Genomic DNA, 13,649 nt, shown 5'->3' with positions numbered 1-13,649 from the left:
GATAGCTGGACGCTTTTGTCCATATTAGGAATTTCCTCATACGACTTTCTGCGCGAGAGCGCCCTCCGGCTTCGAGTTTGAAGGAAACATACACTTCACAGAATGTTTAGCGCTTGGCGATGTTCGTCTCGCCTTATTCTGGGTCCGAATAAAACATCAGATCATGCACAGACTATCCTGTCTCTTTGAATTGAAATCTATATTTATTCACACGGGCTCTTGAAAACCTCTATGCGAACACACTTGCCCGAAAAAGTGCGGGGGACGAATTTACGTGATATTAAAAGTGGGGGGGGGGACACGTCCCCCACGTAATCTACGCCCCTGGTACAAGCACAACCCATACACTACACACACGCCATGTACTCTTTCTAAAAACGCTGTCGCACACACGTCACACACACACACACACACACACACACACACACACACACACACACACATTAAAGCTGGTGTGTAGGTAAAAGGAGTCCAGAATGGCACAGAGACCGAAACAGATGTAAGTGCAGGAATTTTCTGAGTAAACAGGGAACTAAAAGTGCACTTGAGAGCGAGAGAGATTACACAAAATAAACATCAGAAATGGCATATTCTTGGAGAAAACACACACTCTCTTACACAATTCTCTTGTTTTATAAGACTGTGACCGCCTAAGACACAAACTGAATATTATATAATGCATATTACACGATTTATTAGGCCACAGGGCTCTGACAAAATTAAAAGATTGCTAAACTGTCTCGTTGAGTGATGTGTGGAACTCTCTTAAGAAACGATTCGCAGAAACACAAACGGAAAAAGTTTGCTTCCTGCTACACAGGTGAAAAACGTCTTTCAAGGGCCCTGTATAACTTCTCTTCTGGGATTTGTACCTGTCAGCATTTCCACTAAAAATTTCAAGATGTTATTTTGTCCTCTCAGATCTCAGAGAGAAAAGAAATGAGTAATTAATTTTAAATGAATGATGCATTGTGTCTCCGTATGTGCTGAAATCTGTCGGTCTCCCCCTGCAGGTCAGAGCGTGAACCCATGGGTGGCGGGGCTGGTGGGCCGCAGTGGCCCCCAGAGCAAACAACCCTTCATGGTGGCCTTCTTCAAAGCCACAGAGGTCCACATCCGCAGCATCCGCTCCGCACAAACCGGCAACAAGCAGCGCAATCCCAACCGCTCCAAAACCGCCAAGGGCCAGGAGGCACTGCGTGTAGCCAATATCGCAGGTGTGTGTGTGTTTGAGTACAGAAGTGTGAAGGCAGGTGAAGAAAAACAAATGCAAGGATAGCAGTAACAACCAGAAAGAAAGGTACTTAAAACAATACCATGCTAAACTATTTTTCCATGGTAATTTTTGCTTAGTGATGATTTCATCACTAGAAACTAGGACACCCTTGTTGAATGTGCACTTGTACTATGTGTAATGAATCTATATAATATATGGGTTTCACTTTCTGAAATGAGTGACAAAAAATATTGAACTTTTTCATGATATTCTAATTTTTTGAGATGTACCTGTATATATAACTATTATTGAAATAAAAGGTCACTTAAGTGTACTTAAAGAGAGTTCACTTTCACATTTCTTAACACACTTAAGTACACTTTTAAAAGTGCACTTTGTAATATTGTCAAATTAAAAGTTTTACTTTAAAGTATGTTTCAAACCATTGTTTTAATAATCTTTTGTTGTGCTTTAAAGAAGTAAGCTTATTTTGATGTATTGAGTAACATACTAAAGCACATGTAAAGTACTTGATTATTAACTGTAACTGTGTTATTTAATATTACACTGAAACACAACACATACAAGTTTCAATAGAAATGACATTCAAGTATATTTTAGTTTATCATAAATGCTTGTCAGTATTCAGCAGTACACTTGAACCATATTTCAAAGAAAATTAAATTAGGTAATTACATATAAAGATGTTTTTAAGTCCTACTTAAGTGGTCTAATAAAAGCACTCCAAAGTTCAACTAATTACATTTAATATAAACTTAAACTATAATTTATTTTAATTCAACCGAAAATAACAAGCAATTAAGTGTCAATATAACATTACATTCAGTTCACACTTAAGTATAAAATTTCCTTAATTTGTACTCTTAGTTAAAATATGCTGTGTGTGCTTCTTTTTCACAAGGGCTGTCAACAGACTATTTTATCAATAAATGATTTATTCACTAACCAAAAAGGTAACGATGGTCCACCCAAAAACGTAAATTCTGTCAGCGTTTACTCACCCTCATGTCATTTTAAACCTGTGTGCTGACAAATTTTCCAATGGAATTAAAACAGAATCTGACATTTTTAATAATCTTCACAGCTCACGCTCCAAAAAAGACAATTAAACAGTCTTCTGAAGCCTTATGAAAGTTTTGTATGAGAAACGTCAAAAATAACAGCGTGCAGGTTTGGTTTCAACATGATATGTGACCCTCGACCACAAAAGCAGTCTTAAGTCGCTGGGGTATATTTGTAGCAATAGCCAAAAACACATTGTATGGGTCAACATTATTGGTTTTTCTTTTATGCCAAAAATCATTAGGATATTAAGTAAAGATCATGTTCCATGAAGATATTTTGTAAATTTCCTACTGTAAATATATTAAAACTTCATTTTTGATTAGTAATATGCATTGCTAAGAACTTCATTTGGACAACTTTAAAGGCGATGTTCTCAATATTTTGTTTTTTTTGCACCCTCAGATTCCAGATTTTCAAATAGTTGTATCTCGGCCAAATATTGTCCTATCCTAACAATAGAACCATACATCAATGGAAAGCTTATTTATTCAGCTTTTCAGATGATGTATAAATCTCAATTTCGAAAAATTGACCCTTATGACTAGTTTTGTGGTCCAGGGTCACATATGAATTTTAATTTTAAGCTGAACTATCCCTTTAAGACAAAGGAGAAGCAGGGCTGAATTGTGTGTGTGTTCATGTGTTTCCTATTACTGTGTGATTCTCTGCAGGTTATTTTGCACAGTAATAGCATTACAGTGTTAAATGGATATTAAATGAATCTGGGTCAATGTTATGCATAGGTATGAGGGTTATAAGTATTCCAGACGACTTCAGTGACCTATACCTCATATTTCTCCATGCCTCTCACAGTTTAACGTTAGCTTCAGCACCCCTTCACACATTTTAACTCAGACAGTGTTCATATTTGAAATACTTTCAGCTGTTTGACTAACAGACATAGACCTAATCATGCAAACTTTTGATTTAATTGAGTTTTATTTGATAATATTATCATTATTAAAATACATTATACAATTCTGTAAAAGGTTTCTTTACTCTTCAGTAATCCTCTCTTTCGCTTTGTTTTCAGAGAACAGCAATGCAGATCAGAAGCAGGCCTGTAAGAAACATGAGTTGTATGTTAGTTTTCGAGATCTTGGATGGCAGGTGTGTTATTCCTCACCCCTTCATTTCTCTCTTCAGACCCTCTTTTTTGTAATTGCCATTTGTAATTGTCAGAAAATCATTCAAAGGGCAAATATATAGACTACCATTCAAAAATGTTGGGGTCGGTAAGATTTTTTCATGTTTTTGAAAAAAAAGTATCTTCTGCTTACAAAGGCTACATATATTTGATGTTGAAAAAATACAGTAAAAACAGTAATATTGTGAAATATTATTAGAATTTAAAATAACTGTTTTCTATTGTAATATATTTTAAAATATAATTTATTTCTGTGATGATAAAGCTGAATTTTCAGCATCATTACTCCAGTCTTCAGTGTCACATGATCCTTCAGAAATCATTCTAATATGCAGATTCACTGCTTAAGAAACATTTATTATTATCAATTTTGAAAACAGTTGTGCTGCTTAATATTTTTGGGGAAACCATTATACATTTTATTTTTTATGATTCTTTGATGAACAGATAAGTTTGAAGAACCATTAACGCATTTAATTGAAACAGAATTCTTGTGTAATACTGTAATGTATTTACTGTATTTACTGTTATGCACGTGTGCACTCTTCGAAAACGGCGTTTATTGAGGACGCGTTAAAATGTATCGATTAAAATGTATATATATATTTAAATAGAATGGAAGAGATAGATTGTACTGCATATTAGCTTGCTTATTGTGCCCAAGAGCATAATTTAATAGAATGGAAGATATAGATTGTACTGCATGTTAGCTTGCTTATTGTGCCCAAGAGCATAATTTATTTAAGTCCATATGTCTTACTAACAAGAAACTATGCTTCTAACCACAGATCAAGAGCGGTAGTTCCAACCACGCTAAGTTTGAGATGCTGTTTGTGAGTGTTCGTTTGAACTATGGTTTCGGGAAACACCAAATCGTTGAACTATGTTGGTAACAACAGAACTTGTGACCACAGTTGGCTAGCAATGCTTTTGGGGACACACACACACACACAGACAGACAGACAGTCACACATCTGACTGCTCCTCATTTGCTTATAAAAAGGAGAACCCACAAGTTCCCAGCGAAACCATATGAAGATCTCAGGCCAATTCCAGGATTTTGTTTACCATGGACAATGTGCAAAATTATATATATGTACAACAAATAATGTTTTAAATATGGCAAAAAAGTGAAAGGAAATTTCCTCAAATAACATCTCTCTTACACAAATATGTCTTACTAACAAGAAACTATGCTTCTAACCACAGATCAAGAGCGGTAGTTCCAACCACGCTAAGTTTGAGATGCTGTTTGTGAGTGTTCGTTTGAACTATGGTTTCGGGAAACACCAAATCGTTGAACTATGTTGGTAACAACAGAACTTGTGACCACAGTTGGCTAGCAATGCTTTTGGGGAAACACACCCCTGCTTAGGATGGATAGACCACCAGCCTAGAACCAGCAACAAACCAGCTAAAATATTCCAAAAACCAGCTTGATGGGTTTAACCTGATTTTTTCCCACTAGGTTTCCTCTCTCAGCTCTGTTCTTTTTCCTTCTCACATGACATTCCACTTTATCTCTCACTGTGTTTATGGCTCAGACCATTTTATGAGTCTGCGTAGCTCAAGTCAGTCGCTCCATTAGGCTGCATTACCTCAAGAGCACGAGCACCAGCAGTCAAGCAGAGATAGGAGAACCTCGTTTCTGTTTACACACAGATAGTCTTGCCACCTGTAGCATATCTGTCTCTCCTGCTGGATCATGGCACTTAAACATTCACTCAGAGCAGCTGGCGAGGACTCTGAGACCCTGGCTCTAGCATGTGGGTTTATATTCTCCCCAAATTCCCTTTTGAATTATAACATTTTACACATACTTTAACACGAGTGCGGAATACGATTACGCATTATCGGGATATTTTGGTTCACAATCGGAGTGATCTGACGTACAGAATGCTTTACGAAAATGAAGACCATCTGGTTGGGAAAGATCTAGCTCAGGCTTTATGACTGATTTGTGCTCTGTCCATCTTTCAGGATTGGATTATAGCTCCTGAAGGATATGCTGCATATTACTGTATGGGAGAATGTGCCTTTCCTCTCAATTCCTACATGAACGCCACAAACCATGCCATCGTACAGACATTGGTAAGACCTTCACCATCTACACATTTAACCTGGCTCCAAAATGTACTTTTTACCACAGCTGCCAATCATAAATACCATGTTTCTAAAGCTGTATCTTGCTTTCTTTTAATCAAATATACACTACCATTCAATTATTTGGGTTCTATAGTTAAATTTTTTTAAATATATTTTATTTTATTTTGGGAAATAAGTTAATACTTTTATTTAGCAAGGTGCATTATTAATGAATCAAAAGGGACAATAAAGGCATTTATAATGAATTATATAATGTGTAATAACACCTATATATTATAAAAGTCACACATTAACAGCAATATCAGTTTAATAAAAAATCACATAACTTGTCAAATCAAAGAAATTAATACTTTTATTTAACAAGGATTCATTCAATTGATCAAAAGTGACAGTAAAGGCATTTATAATGTAAAAAAATAAATAAATCAAATGCTGTTTGAACTTTGCATTCATCAAAGAATCCTGAAAAATGTCTCACAGTTTCCACAACAATATTAAGCAGCTCAACTGTTTTCAACGTTGATAATAAGAAATATTTCTTGAGCAGCAAATCAGCATATTAGAATTATTTCTGAAGGATCATGTGACTGAAAATTCAGCTTTGCATCACCATGACAATTTACAATATATTCACATCGAAAATAGTTATTTTAAATTGAAATAATATTTTACAATATTAGATTTTTTTTCAATCTAATACAACCCCAATTCCAGAAAAGTTGGGACGTTTTGTGAAATGCCAGGAAATCAAGAATATGTTATTTGTTCATTCTCTTCAACCTTTATTTAATTGACTAAAGTACAAAGAAAAAAAAATTCCAATGTTTTTACTGACCAACTTATTATTTTGTAAATATAAACAAATTTTGATTTTGATGGCTGCAACATACTCCAAAAAAGTTGGGACAGAGGCAAATTTAACACTTTGTCACATCAACTTTCCTTTTATTTACAATGTTTAATTGCTTGGGAATTGAGGATACTAACTGTTAAAGTTTTGCAATCAAAATCTTTGTCCAATCTCTCTTGATACAAGACTTCAGCTGCTCAACAGTCTGTGATTGTCATTGTCTGATTCTCCTTTTCATGACCGGTCATACATTTTCAATAGGAGACAGATCTGGACTGATCTAGCACATTCACACTGTGTCTACGAAAGCACGCTGTTGACATGCAGAATGAGACCTGGCATTCTCCTGATCTAATAGCCAAGGACTTCCCATGAAAGATGTCATCTTGATGGCAGTATATGTCTCTGTACAATCCCACTATATGCCTCCATGTCAATGGGTCAATGGTACCTTCGCACATATTCCAGTCACCCATGCCATTTGCTCTGCTGCAGCCCCATACCATGACAGATGTTTGCTTTTGCATCTGTCGCTGATGAAAGTCTGGATGGTCCCTTTGGTCTTTGAGAATGAGAACTCAACGTCCATTTTTCCTAGAAACAAGTTGAAATGTGAACTCATCTGAGCACAGCACACATTTACACTGTCTTGTTGACTATCTGAGATGAGCTCTGGCCCAGAGAACCATGCAGCATCACTGCATAGAACTGATGTTTAGCTTTCTCCTAGAGTAAAAGAGATTCACGTTGCATTTACTGATGCAGCGGCAGACTGTGTTCAGTTACAGCAGTTTACTGAAGTACTCCTGAGCCCATGTGGCTATATTTAACACTACAGCATGAAGGTTTCTTATGCAATGCCATCTGAGGACTCAAAGGTCATGCACATTTAACTGAGATTTCCTGCCTTGCCCTACACAGACTGAGATTTCTCTGGATTCCTTAAATCTTTTCACAATATTATGTATGGTAACTGGTGAAAGACCTAAATTCTTTGAGATTTTGCATTGAGAAATGTGATTTTTGATTTGTTTGAGACTTATCTCATGAAATTTGGCACAAAGTGATGAGCCATGATCCAGCTTTGCTTTCAAAGACTGAGATGCTCCTTTTATACCCAAACATGATACCCTCAGCTATTATCAATTCACCTGCTTACTGTGAACTGCTTCAAAACTGTTTAATTTGGATATTCTATAACCTTTTCACTTTTATTTCACCTCTGTCCCAATTTTTTTGTTTAGTGTGTTGCAGCCATCAAAATCAAAATTTGTTTATATTTACAAAATACATTTATGTTAAGGCTTAATATAAGGTAAATTATGTCTCTTACTGAAATATGTAGTAGAAAACCATTTTACATCATTGAAATAATGACACCCCCCATAGTCCAAAATATGTATAAAACGATATGTAAATCTTTCATGGGTTTTCTACTACATATTTCAATAAGAGACATCATTTACTTCATAGTAAGTCTTAATACCCAGGGTTCCCTTTAACAAATCACAGATTCTTGATTTTATTTACAAAATGTCACAACTTTTCTGGATTTGGAGTTGTAAATGCTGTCTTGGTGAGCATAAGAAAAATCTTTCAAAAACACTAACTGTATGCTATATAATTGTAATAAATATACTTTGACGAAGTGATCCAGACTGAAACACAAGTTGTGACAGATTTTAAAATTTTAGATTTTAATCATGCATATCACTGAGTCGGACTGTCATTCTTATAATTTGACTAACATAAACTATGTCTACCGTAAGTGAAGTACTTTTGTTTAGACCTTCACATTTGACCTTTGTATTTTTTTCTCAGGTTCACTTCATCAACCCCGAAATGGTTCCAAAACCATGCTGCGCCCCTACACAACTCCACGCCATCTCCGTCCTGTATTTCGACGACAGCTCCAATGTCATCCTGAAGAAATACCGCAACATGGTGGTCAGAGCGTGCACACCAACATATGTATGCACACATATACATGCTCACATGTACACACTTCTATATGATACTTGTGCTTTCTACTGTGTAAATAGTTTTTCAATGAAACAAAAGTGTATTTATTTTCCTGGTCTTCCAACATGGAGTATAAAACATCCTTGTCTTTTGGTCTTTTTTTTATTTTCTTTTTTTTATTTTTTTTTATATATGTCTTCCACACTGTTAAAAGACATTGTCCAAAACAATTCAGGTAAAATGGGATATTTTTGAAAACGTAATCGTTCCATGTTATAAAATTCCAAAATATGGGATTACATGCTGCCAAATGAAAATTCTGTCATCATTTATTCACCCTCATGTTGTTCCAAACCTGTATCATTTTCTTTATTCTGTTGAGCACAAAAGATGATATTTTGAAGAATGTTGGTAACCAAACAATTGCTAGTAGCCATTGACTTCCATAATATATATTTTTTTCATACTTTGGAAGTCAATGGGGACCACAACTGTTTGGTTACCAACATTCTTCAAAATGTAATCTTTTGTGCTCTGAAGAAAGAAACTCATACAGGTTTGGAACAACTTCAGGCTGAGTAAATGATGCCAATTTTCATTTATGGGTGAACTGTTCCTTTAAGAAAATGAATATAAATACTTCTTTATAATAAGCGGATGAGACTGATTGGTTGACTCTTCCACTGCCTTTCAAACCTGGTTCCTGCTATTTCATTTGCTTGCCTTAAGTTGAAGGCAGAGTACGTTCCCTTCTTCCTTCCACAGAGGGGCATTTAGTAGGAGCATGTGAGGTGAGGATATCATTCCAGACTCTGATAGTGTTTTACTGCAGGCCTAGCCCAATAAATAAGTTTGAATAAACACAGGCTGTTCTCTCAGTACAGCAAGCACCTCATAGCCCAGCGGTGACCTGAGACCTGCGGCCTCCACATGTGTGTGTATTAGCGAGGACACGCACACAGAGCATCTCTCAAAAATCCCAAAGGAATGCTAATGGCATTTCTATCCATATATAATTTGCAACTAACTCTTATAGAATCAAACCAGAATCCTCTAATAATATCGTATTCATTTAGTATTGGTAGACATTCCATTTGCATTTTCTTCTTGCTCTCTACTTGAGCAAAAGGTGGTGTACAAATGCTAAAGAAAATTAAAACACTAACAAATATGTACTACTAATAATGGTTAGTCTCTAAACGTAACATAATTTAAGGGGAAAGTGAGAACTCAAGTGTGCCATTTGCATGCAAGATGTTTTCTGTGCTAATCACAAATGCATGTTTGTGAAGCATCAGGAGGATCGGCTAATCCGGCCTTGTCACCGTAAGCTTGCTCCAGCAGTGCTTTAGTGTGGCTTTAGCAGTCGTGCCGACAGCAGATTGTGCACATGTGTACTGTCTATGCATTAGTAAGAAAGCTAACTACTGAGGAGAAAAAAATGGTAATTTTAACGGAAAAAAGTAAAACTACATTGAAACACGTTGAAAATCTATATTATAGTTAAGAAGACAATGCATGTATATTTAGAGTAAAATATTTTGAATACTATTTTAAAAAAGTAAAGTACTTACTTTTGTGTGTGTGTGAAGAGTTATGAAAACCGATTGCAAGATGAAGTATAAAATAAGCAGTCACATATAGTCAAATTGTGAAAAATGAAGTCACATTATGAGAAACAGTCACAATAATAAAAATATTAGAATAGAAATTAAGTTGCAACTGTGAGATATATTCACACGTATAGGAAATAAAGTCACACTTACAAAAAACAAAGTTGCAATTGCGAGGTGTAAGGTCACATTGTGTAAAGCTGCAATAATAAAACATCAGGTTGTACTTATGAAATGTAAAGTCACAATTATGAGAAATAGCTGTAATTTTATAATAAATAGTAAAATTGTGAGATATAAAATTTGTAATTGTGAGAAAAAAAGTAATTATTGTGAAATATATTCATGCTGTGAGATATAGTCACAATTATAATTGCACAAGAAATATGCATGCAATCGTGAGATAAATTAACAGTTATGAGAAATAACGTTGCATTTGCATAAACTAAATCATAATTGTGAAAAATAAAGTCAAATTGTGAGAAATAGCTGCAATAATAGAAAGTTATAATTACGAGATATAGTCACAATTATGAGAAATAGTCGCAATTTAGTACAACTATGAGATATAAAATTTGTAATGATAAAATAGTGATTATCGTAAGGTACAGCACTGTGAGATATAAAGTTGTAGTGTTGAGAAATAATGCCACAATTATGATAATTGTAATTGCGATAAAGTAAGTTGCAGTTATGAGATAAATTCACAATTCTGAGAAATAAAGAAAAAAAAACAGTAAATCACAATTGCCAGATGTAAAGTCACACTGTGAGAAATAGATGCAATAATGGAAAATAAAGTTGCAACAATTACGAAAAATATTTTACAACTGTATGGAATAGTCATAAGATTCACATCAAATTGTGAGAAAAAGTCATAACTGTGACATATATTCATACTGTGAGATACAAGGTCACAATTATGAGAAATAATGGCAAAATTAATTGCAATTACAAAAAACAGAGTTGCAACTGTGAGAAATAAAGTTGCAATTGTAAGATATAAAGTCACATTGTGGGATATAAAAGTCACATGAAATAAAGTTGCAGTTAGAAACAAGCTGCAGTTGTGAGACATAAAGTTACAATTGCCTTTTTATTTTTTACTCTGAGGTGGAAACAGGCTTCCATAGTTATTGGACCGAGAAAGTGATAACATTTAATACAGAGACAGACAGGAAAGTAGAGGCACATCACCCCAGACCAATCCAACACCTTCATCAAGACAAGCTCTTCTCACCGGCTTCTTTCTGCTTTCTCTCTCTCTCCCTCTCTCATGTCCACTCTCCAACATCCTGTTTATAGCGGAGCTGTTTCAGATTAGCATTAGCTCCGTGCCACCCTCAGACATCCAAATACAGGCCATGTGTGTGTGCGCGAGGTCACGAGCCGCACTCCCACTTTCTCTTTCCGAGGCCAGGGGCACAGGCTGCCCGAGAGGTCTCTTCTTCCTCCTCTCATCTCCCTCGCTCTGCCCTCCGTTGAACCTCTGCTCCCTCCTCTGCTCTCGGCAACGCGGGGTCAGAGGTTAATGGGGTGGTAATGTGGGACTAAGAGGGAAAATCTCTATGTTGTCCCCCCACCCCTCGCCAACTCCCAGAAACCATTAACATCACAGTCTCGCAAATACTGTCATCTTTCAGCACGGCTAACTTGGATTTCCTCTCTGTGTCATGTTGTTTTATGACCTCCTCTTCTGCAGACCCATGGGTCTCCTGCTCGCTCTCAAAACTGATGAGAATGTGAAATGGTGGGTATTTATTTCCACCTCAAGTGCTGATCTTTGACCTCTATCGGTCCAGGAAAGACACACACACACACACACACACACACACACACACACACACCAAACATGTGGTCAGTGTGGCTCTGAAACAATTTTTTATGTATTGATTATTAATCTCTAGTAAGTTTACAAAAATTTTGAAAACTTTGTGCCAGGTGAACTGTCACCTGCCGATTAAATCCTAAAAGTGTGTGATTTTTGTGTTTTGAGGTGCTGCTATGGCTAACATGTTTTTTTTTTGTGATTGATAGCACATTGCTAGGTGGTTGTTATAGTATTCTGGGTGAGTTATGGGTGGTTACTTACTCGCCCAAGTCAAAAAACTTTACTATCCATGTTAAAATTTTATTTATTAGCAAGTGTACATACGCTAATTACAGTACTTATAAAAAGGAATTTTATCTGAGAAAGAATATAAATATACTACAGTAAAAAACGTCTCCAGGTTCCGAATGTAACCATGGTTCCCCCGAGGGAACGAGACGCTGCGTTGGAAAACACTTTGGGAATGCCTTCAGTGTGACCACGCTCTGAATCACATGTAAAATCAGTCCAATGGAAGGGCGAGACGTCACAGGCGGGTGACTTAGAGACCAGGAAGCTATAAAAGCACGTGCGGTGGTACCGGCGTCAGCTTCTAGGAATGAAGCAAGCGCTTACAGGGATGCTGGAAGTATGGCACTGAGCCGCAGCGTCTCGTTCCCTCGGGGAACCATGGTTTCATTCGGAACCTGGAGACGTTCCTCTTCAGGAACTCGAGATGCGTCGGAAAATGCTTTGGGAATGAGTATGCCCACGCGGCCAGACTTACAAATCCCTGCCTAGTGTGGAAGAGCACAGCTAAGGCGAGAGAAAGGAGCCAGGAGTGGCGCAGAATGCAGGAAGGCACCTGACAAAGTAGGCGGGGACATCCCGCAGCGTCCCGAAGGCCAACTTCCAGGAGTGAGTCTTGACCCCTAAAGGAGAGGGGAGATCAGAGGACTCAAGGCTATGGAATAGCATCCTGATCCACCACTTAGCATAAGCTTCTCTGGCCAGAGGCCTCAGCGCACTGTGGAGGAAACGTGTAACTAGGGGGTGTCTGCCCACTGACTGGCCACCGAAAAGGACGTGGTAGGCCGCAACAGCCGCCACGTAGATTTTCAAGGTGGAGTGGGTCAACCCTGCAGAGAATCGGGCCTGCAGGAACTCCAGCACTGTACCAACTGGGCAGTAAACTGGGTTGAGCTGGCGGTCTCCGCACCAAGAAGTGAAAACTTCCACTTCAGGGCATACAGTTTCCTCATAGAGGGAGCTCTGGATTGGAGGATGGTCTCAACAACCTAGGTTGAAAGATCGGAAGCTACGAGTTGTGCCCCCTCAGAGGCCACACCTACGGCTTCCACAGCTCCGGGCAGGGGTGAAAGATCGTACCCTCCGTCTGTGAGAGGAGATCCCTCCTGACGGAAATCTCCAATGGAGAGCCGTCGAGAAGGGAAATCAGGTCCGAGAACCATACTCGGACCGGCCAGAACAGGGCTACTAACAGTAGACGGACCCCGTCCCGGCACACTCTCTCCAGAACTCCCGGGAGCAGAGCGATCGGGGAAAAAAGGCGAAGCCTCGGCCACGTCTGTACCATAGCGTCCAGTCAGAGAGGACCTGGATGAGTCAGAGAGAACCAGAGGGGACAGTGCGATGTCTCTCGAGTCGCAAACAGGTCCACCTGAGCCTGGCCATAAACTCTCCATATCTGCTTCACCACCTCGGGGTGAAGTCTCTATTCCCCAGGCCTCGGCCCCTGCCTCGGCAGGATGTCTGCTCCCATATTGAGATGCCCAGGAATGTTAACTACTCTCAGTGAGAGGAGTTTCCGCTGGGACCACACAAGGATCTGGTGCGCC

At 37.9% G+C, this 13,649-nt stretch overlaps 1 protein-coding gene across 1 annotated transcript in view; it reads left to right on the top strand.

Annotated features, from left to right (window-relative positions):
• LOC107673428 (bone morphogenetic protein 7-like) overlaps positions 1 to 13,649 on the top strand; it is a 63,485-nt gene that overhangs the window by 43,179 nt on the left and 6,657 nt on the right. The window contains exons 4-7 of the mRNA XM_016467024.1: positions 1,014 to 1,217; positions 3,336 to 3,412; positions 5,430 to 5,540; positions 8,227 to 8,360. Of these exons, the coding sequence (XP_016322510.1) occupies positions 1,014 to 1,217; positions 3,336 to 3,412; positions 5,430 to 5,540; positions 8,227 to 8,360 (526 nt within the window). The remainder of the gene's footprint in view (positions 1 to 1,013; positions 1,218 to 3,335; positions 3,413 to 5,429; positions 5,541 to 8,226; positions 8,361 to 13,649) is intronic.

Source organism: Sinocyclocheilus anshuiensis, unplaced genomic scaffold (assembly GCF_001515605.1).
Source record: "Sinocyclocheilus anshuiensis isolate Anshui unplaced genomic scaffold, SAMN03320099.WGS_v1.1 scaffold453, whole genome shotgun sequence".
Lineage (NCBI taxonomy): Eukaryota > Metazoa > Chordata > Actinopteri > Cypriniformes > Cyprinidae > Sinocyclocheilus > Sinocyclocheilus anshuiensis.
The sequence above is the reverse complement of the archived record's forward strand: the minus strand, read 5'-3'. Positions and strand labels throughout refer to the sequence as shown.